This window comes from Plectropomus leopardus, chromosome 15 (genome assembly GCF_026936395.1).
Source record: "Plectropomus leopardus strain MGB_pleo_1.0 chromosome 15, ASM2693639v1, whole genome shotgun sequence".
In the NCBI taxonomy this organism is placed as follows: domain Eukaryota; kingdom Metazoa; phylum Chordata; class Actinopteri; order Perciformes; family Serranidae; genus Plectropomus; species Plectropomus leopardus.
The window spans coordinates 6,934,296-6,960,707 of NC_142190.1; the positions used below are offsets into that span (position 1 = coordinate 6,934,296).

Here is a 26,412-nt window from a genome sequence, read left to right on the forward strand (position 1 = left end):
CCATCATGAGCTGAAAAGACAGGGGTGTACTGCCTAAGCAGGGACCGCACCTGACCCTGCTCCTCAGATGACAATGAGGACAGGTCTAACGCCACCTGGGGAGTTTCGCCCCAGGAATTAGTTTTTAACCAATTTCACCTTTAAGGCACGCAGTTCATTTTACTCAAGGCAGGGTAGACACGGTTCCGTTCAAACAAGCATCCTTTATTTTAACAATCGATTTAAAACACTAAAAACACCATTCACACAGGGACAAATCAACGGGGGGAACTAAATTAAAGCTGAGGCTTACCGGGGTGCGTGGGCAACGGACTGATGCGGAGAATCCCCAACCAAAAATATAAACACCCAAACACACGTGACAGTCACACACAGCACACACTCGGTGAGGAAAACCCAGAACCCAGGGGAGCACAGCACATGAGAAGGGCCACCAGGTCACCACCACCACCACCGGACCTCAGCAACTAAAGAGGAAGACAAAAGAAAATTAGTGGGGTCGCAACAAAATTCAACGAACAGAAATATCCAAAACTTATATACAAATCAGAAACTAAACAATACAAACTACCAACCACAAATGAAAGAAATAAAGACAAATACTGAAAGAATAACCCTCTGCCCCACCAAAATATCAAAACCAAAGAAATTAGATAACAAATTAGGCAAACAGGCAGAGAAACTAAATAAGTAACTAATGAGAACAAAAACAGAAGAAATAAACAAATGTGGGGAGGGATCTAACCCCACTATTCAATCACTACATTAAAATTGGTGAATTCATAGTGATTAAAACCTTGGTGCAGAAGCAAAGAAAAACAGGAAAAGCAAAAACAGAGAGCATAGCACCAAAAGCAGCACTAACCCAAGGACAAAGCAGCAGCGGTAAAACAAAGCAAAGCAAAGCTGCAAACAAAGCAGCGGCCAAAAGCAGCAGCGGTCAAAAGCAGCAAGAAAAGCAGCAGCGGCCCCCTGTAGCTGTGGCGATGTGTCGCTTTAAACCCTCCGCACCCGATCAGCTGATGCCGACGTCACTCGCACACTGTCGGGCAGCTGACGCTCATACACTCTTGGGCGGCTGGGATCTGAGGACCCGACAAATCATCATCTACACATTCACACGTGCTTATAATAATTAGGAATGCGGGAGGCTACATACTGGTTAGCAGGGTCGGCTGGGTATGACGCAGCAGAGGAAGAGGGAGAGAATCGCGCAGCTACCGGCGTTCACCTACAATCATGCACTTGTTAGCCGCGGTCATGACCAGCAGTTTACAGAGAGGGAGAGAAACTCACCGCAGCAGGCCATCCAGGTGACACACACACACAGGAGTCTCTGGAAGCCCCAAGTCATCCGCTCTGCATGACACACAAACATTAGCTCCTGGCCACATGAGCCGAAAGCAGCAGGTGAGCAGACGAACCGCGTTACCTGTCTAAGCGCAAAGGTCCGACCCGGAAGTGACGTCACAGTCAGGAGCAGCGAGAGAGAGCTGGCAGGGAGGGATCGCCTCTGGTGGTTGGCTGTGGTGTTGCTAATTAGGCAGGCTCACCCACAGGTCTCTATACTGCCACACACAGATGGATAACTGAACTGGCCTACAGTTCAGTACAGGCCCTCCCAAAGTGTCAAGGGCCCCCCTGGCTTTCACTTGTAACATGCCACACAAATTAAAAAGTAGGCTGCCAAACACCAGTTACCACAAAGAGACACTAAAAGAAAACAGACATGCAAAGAGAGTGCAAAGAAACACAAAATGACTCTAAAAATGGGCAAAACAACCCAAAGGAGACACAAAAATGACTACAAATGGACACAAAACAAAAAAAGACACAATTTTGACTAAAAAAGACACAAACTTACCTTGATACGACAAAAATTACATCAAAGACATCCAAATGACTACAAAAAGACAGTGAAAGGCCAAATGGAGATGCTCAATGACTACAAAGAGACACAAAATGACAAAAAAAGACTCAAAATAACCTCACTAAGGCACAATGTTACCTCAGAGGAACACATAATTACCTCAGAGAACCAAACAATGTACAAAAAAGACGCAACAAAGAAACACAAAATTACTACAAAGAGACACAAAAAGACCACAAAGAGATGCAAAGACACTGCAAAGAGACACAAAATAACTACAAAACGAGAAAAATGGCCATAAAAGGACACAAAATGACACCAAAAGCATACAAAACAGCCACAATGAGACACAGAACAACTGCAAAGAGACGCAAAATGACCAAAAAAAGACACAATATTCCCTTAAAGACACCCAAGCGACAACAAAAAGACACAAAACAACCACAGGGAAACACAAAATGACTGTAAAGACTACAAAGAGATGCAACACCACAAAGTCATGGTGTCTTGCTCCTACGTCCAAAATAAATGCAGTCTGTGCTCATATTACATCTCTGTCACCTCTACCTTTAATATCACACCTGCCTTCACCATAGAATATAAAAACGGATAGTACTTAAAAGGAAAATGGAAGTTAAGAAAAAAAATCAAGAACTAACACCTGTGAGATGTAATTCCTCACTGAATATGAGGTGGTGTTAATACTTCTTTATTTGCAAGATATATATAGTTTTGCACATAGATGTATCGGACTTGCATTGGTTTTGGGTTACTGCTGTATGCTGCATTTGTTTTGAAGGATACAGTTGCTCAGGGTAATGTTTAGAAGCAGATCAGGGATAGAAACAGCTTTTTTTGTCTTTTGTTTTTTGAATATTGAAGATTAATTTGAATAGACCCCTTTAAGTTGAACCACGCTTTAACCACGTATATGCTATATCACAAAAAACAACATTTTATCATTTAAAAAAGTCAGGCTGTGTCTCTCTCTGAGCAACACAGAGAAACTAATGCACACTTTTATAACCAGCAGGCTGGACTACTGCAACTCTCTCCTTTCTGCTCTGCCAAAGAACACAATTAATCAGCTGCATCTAATTCAGAATTCTGCAGCACGAGTTCTGACTGAGACCAGAGGGAGAGCACACATTAAGCCTGTTTTAAAAACGTTACGCTGGCTGCCTGTTCGTTTTTGCATTGATTTTAAAATTCTTTTATTAATTTAAAAGGCACTGCATGGCCTTGCACCAGACATCTCAGAGATGCTTTTAGTTTATGAACCTGGAAGGCTCCTCAGATCCTCTGACTTTTCTTTTTTAGCTGTTTCACAGAGTAGAACTAACATATTTGGCGATTCTGCTTTTAGCCATTATGCTCCAAAACACTGGAACCGCTTGCCGTTGGATCTGAGAGGAGATGGATTGATACCTTTCTCATAAACTAAAAACCTATCTTTTTAGTCTGGCTTTTATGTAGTGTCTTAATATCACAGCTTTAGGGTTTATACTTGCTTTCTTTTTTCATATGTTGTTCTTGCTTTTGCTTCTTCAATCAAACTGTGAAGAACTTTGCATTACATTGATTTGTTTGAGAGGTGCCATATAAATCAAATTTGATTCAATGGTTGATTTAAGTGACTGTACATGTATTTATCTATGTATTTAAGATATTTATTGCAACCACACTCTCATTAGTTTGGCAGATTTGGTTTAGCCACCCAGTTTACTGCATGTAGGGTGTATAGTGTAGAGTTAAATGTGCACAGGTGTTTTTGTGTAGTTGTAGTTAGAAGCACTCACAGGTGATGAGAATAACATTGATCATCTCCTTAGGATCATGCAATGTGCTGCTGGGGAACCTTGGGTCCTGGCTTGCATGTGGATGCCACTTGATCTGGAAAGTCTGGAGGCCTTGAGATCTTTGTCACGTCCCTCAGGCTCTATCCTGCTGAGGGGACCTATTTCTTCTCCTTTGTGTCTTTAATGCTTTTCCCCTGATTGCTGTTCCCCTATGAAAGGCAAAATACAGAAAAATCAATAAAATATGAATCATTTAAAAAACAGTGTTTGCAAGGCTGGGTTTAATGTTGCCTAATCACTTCAGTAATATAATTACTATAAGATCATTTTGTGTAATGGTACTTCCCAAGACACAGAGGGATGCTAAAGACCATAACAGTAAATCTGCACATTATGCACATGCTGCCTTAACTGCTGCAAGCATGAACATTTTTAGGCAGTTCGACTGGAGCTCCTCGTGAACATCTGGCTGTCCACTGTAACTCACCAACTGGGATCCTCCTGACAGCTTGTTTTACAGCAATGCAGCTGTGCCATCTAGTGGACGCACTAAAAACAACAGAAGAGACAGAATACACTTTTCATTCGCGCATTTTTGCTCGATAAACACGTTTTCCAACAGTGCATGGACAACATGCAGTTTTGAGACACTTTCAGGGTGGAATTATGAGATTACTCTCCAGAAAGTGCTGAGATCTAACTCCATTATGTGCATATGTTGTGGTCGAGCCTGATGCCCCTCTGGTCCTAATTAGGAGACAGCAGCTGCATGTGTTCATAGATGGGGAGGTTAATCCCATGATCCTCAGAATGGATACTTGGGCAAATTCAGTTTACTCTGCCTAGATTTATGGGCCAGCAGAGGGTGGAGGGTTGACGGTTTTCAGTAAATGCAGGAGGTGGAAAATTGTCTTTAGCCCACCAGACACATGAGATAAGACAACTACAAGCAAACACTTAGATAGAAAACAAACTCTAACCACATTAAATTAGCTCATATCGCTGTCTGTCTGTAGTTTGAAACAGTCACTTTGTTGAGTTACGAAAACTGATAGCCCTTTGGATGACGGATTTCTTAAATACATTTCTAGTTGCCAGAAGGGCTCTCTAGCGTCCCCCAGTGCTCAGGGGCTGAAACTGGCTGAAGAGAGGATGGCAGCTATCTGCCAAGATACTCCTCACTTTTTTCCTCATCCTTTCTGTAAAAAGTTGGCTCAAGGCCTTTTGTGGCTTGCCAACTATTTTACTTGCCATTGACACAATTTGAAATTCTGGTGTTGGCAAAACAGTAGTCTGAGAACTGTGCTATCAATTAAAGAAAGCTATAACTATGTTTTAGGATGTAATAAGAAAATATTCTATTCCCTTTGCGATGATGGAGCGTCAAGTCATTCACTGATTCTCCTAGAAGAGTTTCAGGAGGATTGTCTCTGTAAGTGGATATATTCAGCAAAAAACAACCAGTGAAAACAGCTACTGTGATTTTACAGTTAGTCAAAGTGACCTGGTCCAGCATCGGCCCAAACTAGGCAGACCAGAAGAAATAAGTCGAGCTGGATAAGGTTGTAAGACTCAGTTGAGACTTGAGATGAATGATGCCCAAGAATCTTGCAAAATATACTGGCCCTATTCTGGCTGCCAACACTTGGATTGTATGAAGCAAACTGAAAACTTTTCTTCATGAATTAACATCTTAACAGTAAATTTTGATTGTTGAAGGATTAAAAACATCAGTGACATCAAAGTTGAAAAAAAAAAAAAATGAAAAAAATAGATTGTGGAACAGGAAAAAACTTTTTGAAGTTTGGAAATAGGAGAATGCTCAGTAATGGCTTTACATGAAAATTTATTGAAAAATGAAAAACAACATTTCCATTAAGAAAATATATGCATGTACTTTTCAAGTATACTGCACAGTGCCCCTGAATGAAAGGTCACATTGAAATAACATTAACAGGTCAGCAAACAAGTTCAATATTTTTTAAAGTACTGAGAAAAGGTAAGTGTTTCCACTTTTACTCAAAAATATGGAAACAAGGGTCTAGAGGGTGTTGTACGCTGTACAAACTTAAAGCCCTTATAGGCGAATTTTGGGAAATACAAATAACATCAACCATTGACTTAATCTGTTAAAAAATACAATTTCTGTTATCAGTATACGACTGTACAGTGACAAAAATGGATCTCTGCAAATGAACTCCAACATCCTGTTGTCAACACCAGTAGTTTTTAAGTTACGTTTAAATATTTACAGATACATTATTTGCATTGTTGCTGCTTTTGTCCTCGTTGTTCAGTTCCATATGGGGCTCAGGACCCTGCTGTGGTGGAGGATCTCCTGGTAACACATAAACAAAAACTTGAAAATTAAGCATGGAGCACTAAAGTACAGTAAGTCAGGTAATCAAGTATAAGCAAATACACATCAGCTTAGTCACCAAAATGGTGACGTTGTTTGTTTCGCCAAACAACGTCACCTAAACGAGAGAGCCGCCAAGCTGCAGACCACTGCTCAAGACCAACAAAACACACAAAACCAGTTGTTTGTAGTGGGTCAATGCTGTGTTTTTTAGCAACTTGTCGTCGCGCTTGCTGCTGGGATACTATCACAAAAAGTTGTTACTTCATGGCTCAAAAGAGGTCTTGGGCAGGTCTTAAACAAAAACGTGAACTTTAATGATATGCAGATGAAATTAAAAAATGAAACAGGCAGGGCAACTAAAGCGAGGGAGCTGACAGAGGAAAAACAAAGAAGAAACACAACATCTTGAACTAGGAACAAACTCATTCAAGGAACACCAATGACCACCAGACAGACTAAAAAAAAGGGAGCACAAAGACTAAGAAGAGCAGGGGATAACAAGGGGCAGGTGACATCAGGGTTAATGGGGGACAGGTGAAATAAATCAGGGTGGGGTGGAAAGGTAAGAAAACACACAAAGGCAGGAAGTAAAACAAGACATGTGACATGAGGAGTGAACCTACAAAATAAATCAGGAAACAGACTAAACATGAATGAATGACATGAAACAGGAAAACAACAACAACAACAACAACCCAGGAAACAAAGTCCTCAGGATTCTGACAGAAAAGCGGCTGTTTTTTACTGAGATATTGCTGCATTTCCTGCCAGGATAGTGCCACGGAAAGCAGCTGTACATTACGGAGACACTGATGGCCTCTCTAGCTCTGTTTGTGGGCATTTCAAAGTGCTTAACAGGGTAATAAAAATACAGCACAGGTAGAAGATTTACATTTTTAAAAGGTGCAAAGTACAGCCAAGTGTAAAAGGAGTTACACAATTTTAAAAGTAAGCTTCTGCAGTTTAAATCAGGTTAAAATCAATAAATAATAAAGAAAAGAGCATTTCAAAATACTCCCACACTTATTTGCGCAAGTAAATTGAACCGTTTGAAACCGTAAGTTTAAACGTATCCCCAACATACCAACACATAATGGAACATATCCTTGTTTTGCAGAAATGTACATTGCCAGCATTTATTTGGGTATTTGGGTTACACGCACACTAATTGGTTCAGGACTGTGTTAGCAGCTCTTTTCTGCCAATAATAGTTGTTTTTTATGTAATTAGAGCATCCTTGTAAAAAAAGAGCTTGCTCTCAATGACCTTCCCTGTTTAAATAAAGGTTTGAAAAAAGGTGACAACTGTCAAGTAAGTGGCCCTCTTCATGTAGCTGCCTCACACACACACACACACACACACACACACACACACACACACACACACACACACACACACACACACACACACACACACACACACACACCAAATAACAGAAATGGGAGAATGCAGTAAACTCAGAACCAAACCAGGAAGACAATGTGTGTGTTTATCAAGTTTGGCCCATCTGAGTTGCCAGAAAAACTGGACTGCCACTGTGTTACTCTGGCATGTGTGCAGAAAAGGGGAATTTGTTCTTAACTGAGTGCTATTTTGTAGTAAGTGCATTGAACAGAGGGCCATTGTTGAGGAAGGGCTCGCCAGCATCCATGACACTGACATTAACATGCAAACACAATGGTGAGGACTGCCAGTGTGTCATCTACTTAAACTCCTGTGCACAAATACAAAGTTAAACCTTTAAATGTGCTGATTTTAACATGTAATCATGGCTCAAAAGAACAGCAGAATGTGCAGAGGTGTTGTGTTTGATGGTTGAGCTAACACCATTTATAGAGAATAAAAAGAACTATGCATTGACAGTACCTTCAACCAATTGCATAGCTGCCTTTCTGTCGTCACTAATGTAGAAAGAAGACAGCAGGAAAAATAGTCCACCCAGAAGACCAACAAATGGGCATATCAGGAGGCTGTACTTCAGACTGCGGAAGTTCAAATCGTAAGTTGCAGATCGAGATCCGCGTACTGCATCAGAGATCTAGAGGCACAGATGTGAAGACAGCTCAGTGATACAAGTTCACAGAGATGTACTTGATAAAACAATACTGTTAAAAAGGAATTTGACAGGGACAAATCTGACTATTTCTCACCGCTCCAACTAAGTAAGGACTCCCAGCATCACCCAGGAGATGACAGACTGAAATCTGAAGAGCCTCGGCTGTGGATCTTCTGGTTGGTATGACAACATACTGAAGTAAAAAAATACAAACACAGAATAACACATTGGCTTCAAGCTTCAGCAGACTGTTACATATTTTCATTTCCACAAAAAACGTTCAAACTCACCAGCAGTATATCAGCCATGACAGCCCAGTTGAGTGATATCAATACTTCACCAAAGAAAATGAAAACCTGAAATGACACACAATAACCAATAATTATTGAATAATATTCACTAAATTTCCTCTTAAAATGTATCTTTGTCCGCACTTTTTTGATTTCACCACAAATTCTTTTACAAGTTTGTTACAATATGTTGTTAGCCCTATAATACCTATACTGAGTATTACGCCCCGATGCCATGGCTACACTGACACACAGTGTACTTTTTCATATCAAAATGAGCTTTATTTAATAATTTGCTTGCAATCATGTGTCTTTTATGATGCATGAAATTCAGACGAAGGGCATAAATTGATAAAAACATGTGATCCATACAAAACCAAGAAAAGTAATTTTTCCCACAATTTGATTGATTTGCCTGGTGAGTACATCATTGCCTTTACAAATGACCTTGTGCTACAGGCCTCCTTTCATTACAAACATTACACAGTGAGCAGATGAAAGCGTTCAAGTGTCTCAATTTAAATGACCACTTTCTTGCTTTTGGCTGGGTGAATAAATGTGCTTCTGGTGGTTATTAAGTCTGGACAGAAGTAGTGGTTTGACCATAGCCATAGATTTCGAGGGCGGACATGTCCCGTTCAGTATTTAGAACATGCATACGTTCCACCCTAAACCATGAAAATAGCGAAGGACTTTTGACAAAATCCAAGACACTTGCACCATAAATTTATGCAGAACATTCAAAAATTTGTGCAAAGAAATCACCAGAATACAAGAAATCAAGAGGTTACTGTTCAAAATTTCCTGACCACCACACCCTCTGTTTCATATGTGTAAAAACAAATTGGTTTGTCTCTTACATAAGTGGCGGGGATGCTTGCTGACGCCACAAAGATGGTGATGAAGAGGCAAGGAGCCGATCCTAGCAGGCCTATAGCACAGATGATTGGATCCGCATTTGGGACTTTGTCCCTAAACCACCTTGACAAACCACTGCCAAGACACCCTCCCAGAACGCCCGTCACCACCGTCACAGCGCCGAAGATATAACTGTACAAGGAAAAGACGCACACAGCCTTTTTAAAAATCTGCAGTAATTTTACATGAAATGTGATAAATGAAGAGTGATGCTGCACCTGTCTGTGGGGTTGCAGGGCTCTTTGACGCATGGTGGTTGGAGACCCTGACTGACCTGAGCTCTGGACAGAAAAGTAGGCATCCAGAAAGCCAGGGCTCCAGTGAGAAAGGCCGTCGCTGTCACTCCAAACGATGACCACACATAACTTTTACTGGAATCAGAGTAACAGAAAAAAAACAGAGAACAGAGAACTGTTTATTAAGTGCTTAATAAAGTCTTAGATTTTGAACTTAAACCTGTGAAAAATTGGAGCAAAAACTAAAATGCTGCTATATCAGAGTTTTTATACACGCAATTAATATCTGTATTAGCCTCAAAAATTCATTATTAGCCAGGTTATCCAGTATTAGTTTCTGTGTCCTACGTTTTCAGAAGATACTTGACGTCCTCCAGGTAAGAGCTCTTCCCTGTTACTCCTTCTCCGTGGGTTTCTGCAGCACCTCTGGGTGGGTTAGGGCATAAGAAGACCAGCAGGACAAGTCCTAACACACCCAAGATGGGAGTGATCTGATAAAACAGAAAAAAAGCTGTAATATTATCTGTCAGTGCTCAGTGAACATTTACGTGACTCTTAATGAAAATGTTCTCACCCTAAGAGCCCAGCGCCAGTCTCCTGTGATAGTAGCAACCCCTGCTCCTAATATGTATCCAAGACCACTGAAAACACACATGATAAACTGCATCAATTGCATTTCCACACAACAATGTGCAAAAGGAAAAAAAAGTGTTGTTGCAGGCGTATGAGTTTGTTTCTAACCTTCCGACAGGGATTAAGATGTAAAAGACAAGGATCATGGTACTCCGTTGAGTCCCAACGAAGAGGTCACCAATGATGGTGGGAGCAATGGTTGAGTAGCTGGCCTCTCCTACCCCGACCATGGCTCGCAACAGCATCAGAAGCCAGAAGTGCTACACAAATCAAGACAACAGAAGCAGTTAAAAAAGATTGAGTCCAAAATACCTGACACATTCGTATCCCAAGTCGTTATACATAGGCGCATTATAAATGGACTTCCATGTCTACATATTCGCTCTAGGTATCCTTCTGTGTCGGGATACCGCAACAAACACCAGGATGTCAATTAAAGCACATGGTTAGGATTAGGCACAAAAGTTTGAAGATATGCTTAAGCAACAAAAGCACATGGCAACCAACACTGGGACATCAACAAAAGCACATGGGTAGGATTTAGCTAAAGTATGGTTGGTTAGGTTTGGCAGCAAATGCCTGTAGTTCGGTTTAAAAGTAAACATTGTATTTTGGCTCTACATTCATAGAGACAAAACAACCAAAAAAGGGGAGATAGAATATCCAGAAACAGATACAAAATGTCTACAAAAAGACACAAATTGACCTTAAAGAAACAAAAATGACCAAAAAAGAGACATAAAATACGTACAGACACAAAACTGCTCAAAAACAAACAAAAAAACCCAACAAATTGACGTTAAAGAGACACAAACCTTCTACAGACACAAAATTACCTAAAAGAAGCACAAAATACTACAAAAAACAAAGATGACCAGAGAGACAAAAAATATAAAAAAGACAATAAATTACAACAAAAAGACACTAAATAACCTAAAAGGAAGACAAAATGACAATAAAGAGACACAAACCACAAAAAGTTGCGTAATGACTTGGCAAAACAAAAAAAAAGGCTAAACCACCACAAAGTCTTCCTCCTGTGAAGGAGAAGTGGTGGGGCCTATTGCATATCTGTGCCCAGGGCCCCACTGTCTCATTATCCATCCATGCACTCAGAGGCATGATGAGGTTAAATAATAGAGGAAGCAGGAAAAGATAGGAAGTGACATCTTGTCATCTTGATCATGTTGCTTCTTATTTCTTGCAAAGAGTGTGTGAACACACATTTCACACTTACCGACGCGGTGACAAAAGAGCTGCCAGCTGCTGTCAAAAGCCACACGCTCAAACCACCAATCATGATGTATTTCCGATTGTAACGGTCCCCAAGGTAACCAAAGAGCGGTGCCAAAAGCAAGAAACTGCAGATGAAAACTGTAAGTACATTAATAAGAATCAATTCTATTTTTATAATGTGACAAGTTGACCAATTTCATAATTTTGTCTCACCATAACCAACAGTTCTTTGCAATCCACTTGCAGCACATGTTGCTTAACTTTAAATTAAGCAATGCAGGGTAACCTTAAAATTGTGCGTATGCAGATGAGTGTAATCATACCTGTTTGTATAAGTGCGGCCATACTATCTTTTATATCAAAGAATTGCTGTATGTTGGCGAGGACACCTGTAAGACAATAAAAACAATTCAAACGTAAATACACCAAAATACAAGCAGTGAACAGTGTTTGATTATGGAGTGTGTATGCAAGAAGCCATCTAACCTGCTATTGTGTATCGTTCCATGTAGTTAAGCAAGTTGACATAACAGAGCACGGCTACAGCTATGTAGGCGCGTCTGGGTGATATTCCTGGTTTCTCGTCTTCCTCTGCCCTCGGTGTAAGTGATGAAAGGCTGTTTGCAAAAGAGCCATATTGTAGACCAGAGTTGGAGCCCACACTCCATCGAGGTTTTGGTATGTCCTTTGGTTCCATAGTGAGCAGCTGTTTCTTCACCTGAGAATGGAGAATGTGTGACCTAGAAATCATTTACCCTCTGCATTCTCATCAAAGACGATAATATTGTAGCATGCACACAGTATAAAGTTCTATAAAACAATTCAATAAAGCTCAGTAACAGGACTGACTTATACTCAAAGTAGATACAACCAACAGCTCCTCTTTAAAATAAATTCTTCTCACATCACAAAACCAGAAGTGACTGCATCTATCCCACTGTGCATTTATCAACATAATAGCACAGTGAGAAGTGTTATGCATTTTCTATGTGTTTCTTTTAAAGCCCTCCCCTACAGTAGTTTGCAGGAAATCAGTTACTGTGGCTCACAGAAACACTTTACAAAAAGTCCTTACAGTGACACAAAAGGAAATTACACAACTCTGTAAGGGAAAAGCTTTACAACTGTTTCAAAATGTCAAAAAAAGGAGAAGGAAGGTCTGTGTGAATTTTTTTTTTAGCTGTTTTACAGTTCCTACAACAAACAATGCACGTCATCCAGAAATTCAAATGCTCTGATCGTAGGATAGTCACATGATGACACCAGTGAAACATTGATTGCTAAAAAGAAAACATCACATCACATCAAATACATGTAAAAGGAATGCCTCACCCACAAAATGACCATTTGTATATTGCTTAGTCATGCTATGTTACCTTGAATGAGGGAAGAAAACTTTGACAAAATCAACAACATAAAATCTAAAACCTCACTATTTAAAACTGAACTGAAAGTGAAACATATTGTATGATCCGAAAGCCAGACCCTAAAATAAATGTTTTTACTGTACTGAGCATATGACTGACTAAATGAGAACTGGATTATACTGCACTCATTGTGTTAAAGATTGTAAGCAGTTGTTTTGACATAGTTTTGACGTTGTTACACATGATCAGTTACTAAATCAATATGTTTGCCGTTTTCCATGGAATTATGAGAAAAACAAATGAGATGTGGGTGACATGGCATGACTTACCGATTAGCAGATGGTCATTTTGTGGGTGAAGTATTCCTTTGAGAGAAACCTTTACACATAGCTAATACAAAAAAATATAGAAATATAGAAAAAAATATAGATCATAACCTCACAGCACAAAAGAATAACACCAAGCCAGTAGCCGTCTTACCTTCTATGTGGCTGGATCAAGATAGAGGTACCAATAGGAAGTCCCTAGAACATGTAGCAACAGGAATCTGCAATATCCAGCCCACAGACAATCACAAAGGAGGGGAAAAAGCCATGCATGTTAAGTAAACCAAACCCAACCACAGGACAGCATCCAAGCCAACCTACATCACTATTGATCTAATCAAGTCCATAGAGTCCAACATCCTTCTAATGATCCTATCAAGTTCACAGTCTTTTATGTTGCTCTTTCATCAGCATGGGAACTCTGATTGTACCTGAAAATCCTCATCAGAGCAGACCTGCCCCCTCGCCCGTTCACACTTTCAGTCAGGTCCCATCTGGCAAATACAGATGCAGGGACAGACAACAACGCTACTTTGCATATAAAACACGAAGCATCCTCACTCAGGAGACAGTTTCAACATTAAAGGCATCATATCTTGTAAAACAATGCAAATGAGGATTTCCTGGGATTTTCCTGTGATGATGATGATATGTAAAGGGAAACATTAAAGACTCTATGAACTTGATCAGATCACTAGAATGTCATTGGACTCTGGAATAATCAGATCATTAGGATTATGTGAGACCCAATGGACTTCATCAGATCATAAGTATGATGTTAGACTCTATAAAATTTATGAAATCATTAAGATGATAATGGCCTCTGTGGACTTTATTAGATCAAGGGGATGATATTGAACTTTTTCAGACTATTAGGATCATGTTGGAATGTATGGACTTCTTTAGATCATTATGATGATGGATTCTGTGCACTTTATCAACACGTTAGGATGATATTGAACTTCTTTTAGATCATTAAGATCATGTTGGAATGTATGGAGTTGATCAGATCATTAAAAATAATGTTGAATTCGATGGACTTAATCAAATCATTAGGATGGTGTTGGAGTCTATGGACGTTATCAGATCCTTAAAATGGCTCTTAACTCTGTGGACTTTATTTGATAAAGAGGATGATATTGAACTTTTTTAGCTCATTTGGATGATGTTGGATTCTATGGAAGTTATCAGATCCTTAAAATGGCGCTTAACTCTGTGGACTTTATTAGCTAAAGAGGATGATATTGAACTTTTTCAGGTCATTGGGACCATGTTAGAATGTATGAATGTGATAAGATCATTAGGATTATATTGGATTCTATGGAAATTGTCAAATCATTATTATGATGTTGAACTCTATGAACTTTATCAGACCAGATCCTGTTGGACCTCAGATCAGATCATTATGGTCATGTTGGCTGATTTTGATGCTGTCCTGTGGTTGATGCAGTACTGTGATAGCTATTGCGGTCTTTTTCTAAACATACAATACACTAGAATTTGTGTACTTAATTTACTCTATACGTACATTGTTTCCCTCCTTTGTGAATATCCATGGGGTGGAAATGGTAGAGTCCTCTTCCTATATGTTCAAGGGGCATCCTGTTTTAAATACAAAGGCACCTCTATCTATATCCAGCCATATAGACAAGCATTACCGCAAAACATCATTAGTGGATGTGCCAATAAATTGCACCTAAAGGAGCTATACAGAGAACACTTCTTATAGCACCATAGAACACTAGATAATGAGATTATGTAAAGAGTTTACAGCTCATTATATATATTTCAGGAAAAAAAGACAAAACTTTGGGTGTATAATGTACAACCTTATCAAATACTGTTAAATTACAAACTGTATAAAAGCATGCAATGGACATATCATGAATTAAAAAGATAAGGAATATAAAAAAACACAATATCGAAAGATATAACCACTTAAGTATGAAAGTTTAAATGTGGTGTGAAAAGCCTTGGTGCATTCTGCACTGGTTACAGAGTTAGTGCTTTGAAAACAATCAAACTATTGTGCAGAAAAAGATTTCCTCTAAACTTAGTGGAATACAGTTGCACTGTCAAAACTTTGGCTACAACAACCTCAGACCTGGCACTTTTTTAAAAAAATCAAACACACAGATACTGCAAATGCATTCATATCAAACAGGTATAACCTTTCATATTTAAAACAGTCTCTATAAAGAAAAATGTCAACAAAAGACTCACCCACTTGTTGCCGATGCTTGGTTTATGTTGTTTCAGTTCATTCCATAGCTGCAGGACAGTGTGGCTTCCAGTGAGCCTCTGTGGGTTGAAGACGCTAACAGAGGCCTCAGCTCTAACATGCCTCAAGAGATATTAAGTTAGTTAAGGGACCAGCCCACTCTGGGTTGGTCATATGCTTTCACACAGATCTTCCCATCTTCCCTGTGATGTAATGCTGTAAACAAGCCTCATGGATCTCCTGTCTTCCTTTTTTTTCTGGTAACACTGTATTGTAAGATACACATAATCGCTATTAACTAGTTGCTTATTAGTATGAATATTAGAAGCAATTTGGCTCTTTTATTTAGTCTTTATAAAGCACTTATTAATGCCTTTTTGTGTACTGTTTACTGATAGGAAGTTGCTGTGCACTTAATAAAACTTAATAAATATAAAATAAATATTAATAATTTATAAAATATCAACAACTCTAAATTAAATATTTCTCAGAATATGCTGACCATTCTAAAGTGAGGTCTCGCTCATATCTAATTCACACATAATTTGACACCCATTAACCCCCCGAGTTTCTGATTCTAAAGTTGCCTCCTCCTCACACTTCATAAATACAGCACACATAACGACTGCAATTAAAAGGCGGCATTCTTAAGTGATACAGCAGTACATTTTTAATACGCATGTTTGAAGGAGATATTGCTACTTGTGCTGCTGATAGTTGATGTGGTTGGTGCATGACAGGTGGCCAGCTACAGATCAATGTGTTATGACTTTAATCAGTGGTTGCAGTTTTGTTGTTGAAGCAGAAAGTGTTTATGTATTTGGATTTTGAAAAAGAAATATTACAGCCGATATATCATGGTATGTCAGTTCCAAGTTTTTGTCTAATTGATTTGCAGATACTTAAAAGGTGGAACTGCCCATCCTCAGCAATAATGCAGGACTTCTACCTTGAAAATGGTTGTCATCTAAGTCTAAGAACTAAGTGCCCTAAAATACAATTTTGTATAGCATGGAGAAGAAGGGGTTTTTACTCAGGACTAACAAAACTGCTACTTTCCAAATGTTTTTGTTGTTTACTCTATGTCAAACATAATATAAAACAAGAGACGTACAATAATTACAGGCTCATCCCCGACTAACACAGCTGCAAGTGTGGTAACTGCTCCACAAGAATTTGCAATAATATCATGAACCAATGGACTTCCTCTTTCACTCTCAACACAAGTGTGAAATTACTTCTCACCTTCAGATAAAGAAGAAACCAGTTTAGTGTTAAATGAGAACATTGAAGTTAATATCATACTTAACATACCGACACTATCTACATCAAAATAAATCAGGTCATCCTTAGGCTACTGTGCACTATTAAACTAAATTTAGTATTTGAGATCATGGCTGGGTGTGACGTTGTCTTGCATATTTGGTTTTACATCGGAATGAAAAGATTTTGAAGGTCCCATATTGTAAAAGGTTAGATTTCCATGTCTTTCTTGATATAAATAACGTTTGGTCTAATGCTATATAAATACTGTGAAAGTATGAAAATGCTCAAACCACAGAAAAATGCATACAGTCCGTATTCAGAAACTGTGCCTTTAAACGAGCCATCAGGACTTCTGTGAAGTTGTGATGTCACAACAAGAAGATCCTTACATGCAACAGGGCTGCCCAAGACACAGAGCGATATTAAAGACTATAACAGTAAATCTGCACATTATGTACATGCTGCCTTGGCAGCAGTAGTACTGAAGGTCCCTGTGAACATCTGGCAAATCCATTGTAACTCACCAATGAAAGACGACTGGGATTCTCCTGACAGCCTGTTTTACAGCTGTGTAGCTGTGCCATCTAGTGGACACAGTCAAAAAATGAAAAGAGCTTACACAAAATGCAAAAATTTGTTTACTTTTTTTGGTTAAATAGGAACTCATTTACATTGACAGAGATTTGAGACAACTCCAGGGTCAGTCAACTGAAATTAATAGTGAATGTGGAATTCAGCAGCAAGCATTGCAGTAAATACAGAGATTTAACTCCATTATGTGCATATGTTGTGTTCCAGCCTGATGCCCTGCGGCCCTCATTAGGAGGCAGCAGCTGCATGCTGGCTGGGACATTCATAGATGTAGAGGTTAATCTGATGATCCTCAATATGGATCCTTCTCGCATAATGAGGATCATCCCAAACTGGCCGCATGAGTTTGGACAGTTGTCAGCAAAATTCAGAAGAATCATCAAGAAAATAAAAATAAGTTGATGATTGTTATAAACAACTGAGCAAAGCCATTTTAAAATTATGATAGATGATGTGCTTTGCTCCTGAATAGAAAGCAATGCAACACTTTAAAATTGACTTTACTGTAAAATGTCAGTGTTTCCACCTCTCCTTTTGAGGGTAGGTATCTGAATCGAGGGTCTAAGGATAGAGGGTGTTGTTCGCTGTACATATTGTGAAGCGCTTTGAGGCAAATATGATAATTGTGATTTTGGGAAATACAAGATCGACATGACTCGAATTCAACTGTGGAAAATACAATTTTAAACCTGAGTGAACAAAAAGGAATTTCATTTGGTCTTACTGTGTGAATAAACACGTTTTCTCTGCATCTGTCATTAGTATGTGGCTGTTAAGTGACAAAGATGGATCTTTTCAAGACAACCTGTTTTAAACAACAGTAGTTAATAACTTAACTTCAAATATTTACTGATAAGTTAATTGCATTGTTGCTTTTGTCCAGCTTTACTCAATTCCCACATTGCTCAGTTCCACTGGGGGCTCAGATGCAGGACCCTGCTGTGGTGGAGGATCTCCTGGTAACGAGCACACACACACACACACACACACACACACACACACACACACACACACACACACACACACACACACACACACACACACATACACACACACGTGCACACACACACACACACATGCACACGTGCATACACACACATTTCAAACATTTAAAATTACAGTAAAGAGCACTTATTAGAAAGACATTGAAAAAGTGTTTTTTAAGTATATGTATATACAGACACATGATGCAGGATCAGACCATTTTAGAAGGTCTTGACTACAAAACTGATGCCGACTAAGTTGCCCTGCACAATTCAGAGTGGCTTTGTATTGTGACCATCTTAAGGCAAACCTATGTAGTAATGATGCTGTTTAATCAGCATCTTGATATGTTATGAGAAATGCTTACTAAGATGGATTTAAATCAAAATTTGTGCGAAATTTCGCACAAATTTGTGCACAAAATTTTGTAGAAATAACAGTTTTGTTTGCATACAAAAAGTCTTAGATTCTATATTTCTGCATGTGTTTATATTTGGTGTTTTGGTGTTTGGTATATATGTTTGGTGTACGTGTGTTGAAAAGAGGGCTATTGTTGAGTGAGGGCTGTCCAGCATGGGTGACACTGACAGTTAACAAGCAAACACAATGGTAAGGACAGCCAGAGTGTTATCCACACAAAACTCCTACACAGAAACACAATTTAAACCTTTAAATGTGCTAAAGCAGAATTTGAAGAGCGATTTTCTATTTCAGCCGTGACTGCACTGTATCACCATTTATAGAAAATAAAAGGACAGTAAAAATACCTTTAACATAAAGCTCAGCTGCCTTTCTGTCTTCAGTAATGTGGAAGGATGTCATGAGGAAAAATAGTCCACCCAGGAGCCCAACAACTGGGCAGACCAGGAAGCTGTACTGCAAACTGCGGAACCTCCAGTCAGGAGTAGCAGGTTTAGATTTGCGTATAGCATCAGAAATCTAGAGAGACAAATATGAAGACAGCTCAATTGCACACACACAAAAATGGTTTACTCAAGCTTAGAGGTACAATTGATGAAACAGTACAGTTAAAAGTAAGTTGATGTATTTCTTACCGCTCCTAGGAGGAAAGGACTGCCAGCGTCACCCAAGAGATGCATGACTGTTGTCTGGAGAGCCTCAGCTGTGGATCTTCTTGTTGGAATAACAACATACTGAAGAAAAAGAAACACAAAACAGCCTGTTGGTTTCAAGTTTCAGAAAACTGTTTCATATTGTTCTTATTACCACACACTGTTCAAACTCACCAGCAGTATATCAGCCATTACAGCCCAGTTCAGTGATATCAATAATTGACCGAAGAAAATGAAAACCTGAAATGAGGCAGTGTACATACATAGTAACGACATAAAGCTTAAAACAAGGACGAAATGAAGCATGAAACAATTGGACAACAGTGCAGAGGTGCAGATTGCAAAGGCTGCTGAAATACATCTAGAATGATTAATCTAAAATGTTACTTTATACATGAGGTGTGTGGATATGAAGTACATACAATATAAACAAAGACCAAATAAGTTTGAGTTCCACACTGCACGACACACTTACAATTATAGGAAACTTGCAAACCATAGGGCGCTCCTCAATTTGATCTGAAACATCTACAATCCCATAAAAACACCCACAGAAAGAAAATGAAGATTAAACTTCATTCACCTCTGTTACTACCGAATTGTTTATGTGTATAAACAACGTAACCATATATATTCAGCACAGGTACTTGAGTGATATGTCATCTTTGTCCCCTTTCAGACTGAGAGAAGAATGCAGTTGAGTCTGAGACAAGACCCACAAAAATGGTTCCCACACATTTTCATGGACGTAATTTCAAAAATCTTTTCATGACTTGCCTGCAATAAACTTGTCTGGCTTTTTTCAAACATATCAAATTCCAACTTTATGTAAACATAATTCTAGCTATGAATTAAGAAACGTATGTGATGGTAAAAAAACACTGCACATCGATGCATAGCTGAGCAATGGTAAGTCGACAGCGACAGAAAATAATTTTGCTGAAATGTTGCATTACGTGGAAGGTTCTTTCAGAAGAATACTATGACAATTTAATAACACCTCAAAATACTATGACTTTTCACAAACAATTATTTTTACTGATTCCATGAGTTTTTAAGGCCTGAAATGGAAATTCTTGACTTTTCAGGTTTTCTATGACTGTGGGAACCCTGCAAAAAGTAGTCTTAAACCTAGACTGACCTCAAAGACTACAACACTGCTATATATATATATATATCATTGTTCTACAGTCTAGAGCCGTATATAACAATGATCATTTAGTCGGTGGACTCCAGCAAAGACAGACATTTGTCTCTTACATAAGTGGCAGGAATGCTTGCTGATGCAACAAAGATGGTGATGATGAGGCAGGGAACAGATCCCAGCAGGCCTACTGTGCAGATGAGTGGGTCCGCCTTTGGGACTTTGTCCCTTAACCATCTAGATAAGCCACTGCCAAGAAACCCTCCCAGAATGCCCGTCACCACCGTCACAGCGCCAATAATATAACTATACAGGGAAAAGAAGCAGACAGTGTTGTTCAAACTATGTACTAATTCTTAAGTAAATTGGGGAAACAGTGTGATGCTGAACCTGTCCGTCGGGTTGCAGGGCTCTTTGACACATGGCAGTTGGAGTCCCTGACTGACCCGAGCTCTGGATAGAAAAGTAGGCATCCAGAAAGCCAGGGCTCCGGTGACGAAGTTTGTCGCTGTCATTCCCAAGGATAACCACACATAACTTTTACTAGGGTCAGAGTAACAAAACAGAAGAACCATGAATATTTATCAAAAGAGCCTGACAAATCTAAAATATTTACTTTTTATGTGTTTCCGAAAAAAAAATTATATTGCCTGATATACATTTTTCTTTTTTTTTTTACCCTCTCAATCAATGTCTGTATTGGCCTCAAAAACCCCTTTTTAGCCTGGCTATAATAATAATAATAATAATAATAATAATAATAATAATAATAATAATAATAATGATCCAGTACTCATTTCCATGTCTCACTTTTTCAGAAGATATTTGATGTCCTCCAGGTAAGAGCTCTCCCCTGTGACTCCCTTTCCATGGGTTTCTGCAGCACCTCTGGGTGGGTTGGAGCATAAGAAGACCAGCAGGACAAGTCCCACTACACCCAAGATGGGAGTGATCTGATAACACAGAATCAAGTTGTAATATCTATCACTCTGTATCCGTCAGTGCTCAGCTAACATAACTGCCATGACAATGTTCTCACCCTGAGAGCCCAACGCCAATCTCCTGTGGCGGCAGTCACCCCTGCTCCTATTATAAATCCAAAACCACTGAAAAAACACAAATGTGAACAAATAGTGAACAAAGATCTGTATTTACCACAACCACAGATGGGGCCAGCATTATTTAAATCAAGCTTATACCAGAGACAGGCCTTTATGTGTAATTCACTCTGTTTGGTAAGTACATTTTGTCATACTTTAAACTGAAGCTTAGTTCTTCTATGATTTGCTTCTGTTTACTCCATTAAATATTTGTTGTGGCTTTAAGCTGTTAACACAAAATCAATGCTTGTTCTATTTCAGTGTGGGTGTATACCAATAAGCCACAACTTTAAAACCACTGGCTGACGAAGTGAATAACATGATTCGGTCTTCGCATTCATATGAATGCCACCTGATATGCACTACTGACCCAAACACCATTGCAGTTCGAGTACACCCCCCCGTGGCAATGGCACTACCTGTCAGCAGTGGCCCACCAGCAGGAAAACTTTCCATGCTACATTGCAAAAACTGCCCAGGAATGGCAGAAGGAACGTGACAAAGAACTGGCCAAAATTCCAAGATCCCAGTCTGATCAATCTAGTGTCCAACCTAACATACCAAAGGACTCAAAGAATTTGCCATCAATGGCGTGGTTTCAGACACCACAGGACACCTCTAGAGGTGCTGTGCCACAACAGGCCAAAGCCAAGCCCAATCCAAGGACGCCCCACTATGGGATGGGGGTACCTCTGAGATACGAGCACATCCCAAGGATGCTTGAGTCCTGGCATTCCTATGGATACCACTTGATGCGCTCCATGATCCCAAAAACTTTTGCAGACCAAGTGCCCCCTTCATAGCTGTGACACTCCTCGATGGCAGTGACCTCCCAAGCAGGACAATGCACCATGCCACAGCACCAAAACTGTTAATAAATGGCCTGAAGAACATGACAAAGACATCAAGGCGTCGACCTGGCCTCCAAATTTCCCAGATCCCAAGCCAATATGCCAAATGTGCCAGTATCCCAGAGGTACTCCTGGTCTACAGCGGGGCCTCATTGGATTGAACCTGGCTCTGACCTCTGAGCTCTTTGTCACGGTTCACTGGCCATTCCTTACCATTTTTTACGCTTTGTCATGGTGCCTTGTCCTGCTGGGGGTGTCACTGCCATTAAGGACTGCTGTTGTCATGATGGGGTGTACTTGGTCTGCAACAGTGTTTGGGTGGATGAAGCATATTAAGTGACATTCTCATGAATGATCCAAGATTTCCAAGCAAAATATTGCATTTTAAGGAGGTGGCCAATGTTATTCTCTTTACCTGTCAGTGGTTTTAATGTTTTGGCTGAGTGGTTGATCAATGTGTGTTAATGTCCCAGCCAAACTGTATTTTGTAGTACTGTAGAAGTGCCATAAGATGGCAGCAGCTAAAATTAAAGTAGGTTATATATGACAGCTGTGCAAGTCATACTGTCATACATACATTTATTTGTTTCAAATTAAAAGCGCTGTGATGTTTAAGTGCATCTTCATTTTCTAACAAGGGTTTCCCAGTGAAACAGGTAGATGTTTCGGAAAATTCAGTGACTTGTACAGTTCCCTGTACAGTACGATAATGCAATGTCTTTTGAACAAAACATAGTGACGTAAAACAGAACAGTGAGATTTTTGATTTGTAATCTAGAACAATGAACTGTTAAAATTGAAATATTAAAATTTTGAATTTGTCTAATTAAATTTCAATTCTTTGACTCAAACAGAGCTTACCCATTATGTAATATGCAACTCCAGCACGCTTTAAAGACTGGGACCACTCTAGATAATTGCAGATATACATTTAGTATTTAGGAATTCACATTATAAACACCATTGACCATCTCTATAACAGATGGGCCACAATTTAATGCATTGACCACTTCAACAACACAGTATGCATGTTGCAGCCAAGTATTGTTCGTAAATGATATACTGTTCAGTTGAGCCTCAAACCTTTAATAAGAGAGTTTCCAACTAGCAGGGAATGCATGACTCACAATATGTGTTGGAACAATCCACACTTTCAACTGCATTCCCACGTACAGTATATGATTTTAGGCAAAAAATTGATAATAATACTAATAATACTATTACTATTACTAATAATAATAATTAAAACACAGATTTGTGGACTTATGAGTTTGTTTCTTACCATCCAACTGGGACAAAGATGTAGAACAAACAGATCATGGTGCTCCGTTTAGTCCCAACAAAGAGATCACTGATGATGGTGGGAGCAATGGTTGAGAAGCTGGCCTCTCCTACCCCGACAATGGCTCGCAACAGCATCAGAAGCCAGAAGTGCTACAGAAATCAAGACAACAACTTAGGTGCAGTTTAACAAGATTCACTTCAAAATACCACAGAGGTCCTTTCAGTAAACATACAGCATTCATATGTTGAGGTCCATGTTCTCCACTAAACAAATTCACAAAGATGTTTGACATTTGCATGACATTTCGAGTTGTCTCTTGCAATATTTGCAATTGTCTACATGAGCTTCACATGTTTGTTGCCCTAATGACAGGTTGCTTGAACCAACTTTCCATTTGATAATTCTTGCACTGACAATCAGGAGCATTTCCATTTGAGGAGCAGTTGCATGATGAAGTCAAATGACAGAGGAGGAAAAACTACCAGCAGCAGGAGGTGACATCTTGTGTTCTTGTTTCTTCTTATTTCTCACAAAGTGTATGTCAACATCTATTCTTACCTACCGACTTAGTGACAAAAGAGCTGCCAGCTGCAGTCACAAGCCACACGCTCAAACCAGCAATCATGACATATTTCCGGTTGTAGCGGTCCCCAAGGAAACCGAAGAGAGGAGCCAAAAGCAAGAAACTGCAGATGAAAACTGTAAGTACATTAAAAACAATTAAGTTCATATTAATAGTGTAACAAGTTGACTTATTTACTAATTTTATATTTCCGTCTTGCAATAAGCAACACCATATGTTGCATAAATTTTTGACCTTCACAATATGAGTGTTTCTACATCATCATACCTGTTTGTATAAGTGCAGCCGCACTGTCATTTATATCAAAGAATCTTTGAATGTTGGGAAGGATACCTATATGACAGCAAAAACAGTTCAAGAGTAAACCCACCAAAGGAGAATCAGGAAATAGTGTTTGTTTATGGTGATTGTTTGTTGTGTACACAGGAGTCCTTACCTGCTATTGTGAACCGTTCTGTGTAGTTAAGCAAGTTGAGGTAACAGAGCACAGCTACAGCTATGTAGGAGCGTCTCGGTGAAATGACTGGCTCTTCTTCTTTCTCTGCCATTGGTGTAAGTGACGGAAGGCTGTTCACAGAGGAGCCGTACTGTAGACCAGAGCCGGAGTCCAGACTCAGTCGGGGTTTTGATATGTCTTTTGGCTCCATAGTGAGCAGCTGTTTCTTCACCTGGAAGTGGAGAATGTTTGACTTAGTTTCAGAGAAATCATTTACCCTGAACTCTCATCAAATATGACCATGCATGCGCACAGTAGTTTGGAAAACAACTTAGAAGACAACTCAAAAAACTCATTGACAGGACTGAATAATATTATATTTTAAGCGGGGAAAATGGATTCAGATTACAGCTCCTCTTTAAAATAAAGTCTGCTCACACCACAGAATAATAGGTTAGTGCCTAACTGCACATTTGTCAATCTAACGGCACATGGTGAGAAGGAAAACAGTTTTCAGTAATGATTTTTGCAGCTATTTTACAGTTCTTACAGCAACATAGACCAGTAGATGACAATAAAACTATTGTGAAAATAAAACATTTCCTCTTAACAACATATGGAACTCAACTGAAGTGTTTAAGGCTTTGGCTACAAAAACCTGAGACCTGGCTCTTTTTGATCAAACACACCGCTGTAGAACCATTTAGAGGTTAAAACAGTCACTATAAATAAAAATATATACAAAAATGACTCACCTGCTTGATGATGGTGTCTTTTTTAAGTTTACTCCATATTTGCAGGTGTCAGAGGAAGGTGTGGCTCTCCGTGTGCCTTAAAGGCTTGAAGAAGCATAAGGCAGAGGCCTCAGTGCAAACAAGCCTCAAGAGATACTCAGTGAGTGAAGGGGCCAGCCCACTCTGGGTTGGTCATGTGGTTTCACAGTGATCTTCACAGGTGTAATGCTCTAAACAAGCCACATATATGTATCAAACAAACAAAAACACCAGCTTATCCCTCGGTAGTCAGTCATCTTGGCTTTTCAATTCATGTTTTTTTTTCCTCATCAGAGTTGTAAAAAAGGACAGCCAACCCACTGCCTCCAGATATTCCCTGTTTAAATATAGGCTACTGTAAATTTCATTAACTTTTTATTTGTTTAATGTATTATCTTTTATGGCATGTTGGTTTTCATTTTGTGTCAGAATTCTGCAGGTTTTCAATAGATTATCAAGAGACACATCACTGTGACTCTCTTAACTTGTGGCACTGGCAAATTATGAGACAATAGGGCCCTAGACACAGAAATGCAAAGGGCCCCACCACCTCTCCTACATAGGGGCGAGACACACAGATGTGGTTTTGGGTCTCTTTGTGGTCGTTTTGCTCCTTATTGGTTTTGTGTTTTTGTCGTCATTTTGTGTCTCCTTGAGATTGTATTGCCCGTTCTTGAAGTTTTTTTTTCTCAGTTCAGTGCTTTGCATCTTTGCAGTCTTTCTGTGTCTCTCGGGTTTATTTGAGTGATATTTTGCAAGTGAAGGCCAGGGGGGCCTGACCCAAACACTGCATGGGTCCGAGTGTGTAAAAGTTAGCAGTTCTCTAGATTTCACCCTTTACTTCTGCTAAAATGGATTCATTTCGATTTAAAGATAATTTGTCCATTACAACAGAAAACAATAAAAATGTCTTGATCATAAGTCCGTATTCTGGTTGTATTTGTATGTTAATGTGATGCATTAATTAAAAATAGAATACATACATACATACATACATACATATATATATATA

The 26,412-nt window shown here is 39.3% G+C and overlaps 2 protein-coding genes and 1 long non-coding RNA gene across 7 annotated transcripts; 1 reads left to right on the forward strand and 2 right to left on the reverse strand.

Annotated features, from left to right (window-relative positions):
• Window positions 1-5,498: 5,498 nt before the first annotated feature.
• spns3 (SPNS lysolipid transporter 3, sphingosine-1-phosphate (putative)) lies at window positions 5,499-15,432 on the reverse strand. Of its 5 annotated transcripts, none has more exons than XM_042498922.2 (13): window positions 15,317-15,432; window positions 11,887-12,118; window positions 11,724-11,789; window positions 11,402-11,538; window positions 10,273-10,424; window positions 10,106-10,172; window positions 9,880-10,022; window positions 9,514-9,666; window positions 9,238-9,427; window positions 8,378-8,443; window positions 8,182-8,280; window positions 7,898-8,069; window positions 5,499-6,007 (listed from the first exon to the last, which is right to left on the reverse strand). In XM_042498922.2, the coding sequence occupies exons 2-13, from the start codon at window positions 12,095-12,097 to the stop codon at window positions 5,910-5,912; spliced, it is 1,554 nt and encodes a 517-aa protein (XP_042354856.2). In that variant the 5' UTR covers window positions 12,098-12,118; window positions 15,317-15,432; the 3' UTR covers window positions 5,499-5,909. The 5 variants fall into 5 exon arrangements, with proteins under 5 accessions (XP_042354856.2, XP_042354857.2, XP_042354850.2 ...); XM_042498923.2 differs by lacking the exon at window positions 15,317-15,432 and adding an exon at window positions 13,248-13,319; XM_042498916.2 differs by lacking the exon at window positions 15,317-15,432 and adding an exon at window positions 13,097-13,241.
• LOC121952326 (uncharacterized) lies at window positions 11,400-20,053 on the forward strand. Its single transcript, XR_006106445.2, has 3 exons — window positions 11,400-11,540; window positions 18,055-18,130; window positions 19,220-20,053. It is a non-coding gene; the product is annotated as an uncharacterized LOC121952326 (long non-coding RNA).
• Window positions 15,608-26,401, reverse strand: LOC121952325 (protein spinster homolog 3-like). The gene is made up of 13 exons (XM_042498924.2): window positions 25,383-26,401; window positions 24,628-24,859; window positions 24,459-24,524; window positions 24,171-24,307; window positions 23,606-23,757; window positions 21,412-21,478; window positions 21,183-21,325; window positions 20,763-20,915; window positions 20,489-20,678; window positions 19,403-19,468; window positions 19,211-19,309; window positions 18,923-19,094; window positions 15,608-18,127 (listed from the first exon to the last, which is right to left on the reverse strand). Exons 2-13 carry the CDS (start codon window positions 24,836-24,838, stop codon window positions 18,057-18,059), a joined length of 1,527 nt encoding a protein of 508 aa, XP_042354858.2. The 5' UTR covers window positions 24,839-24,859; window positions 25,383-26,401; the 3' UTR covers window positions 15,608-18,056.
• Window positions 26,402-26,412: the final 11 nt, after the last annotated feature.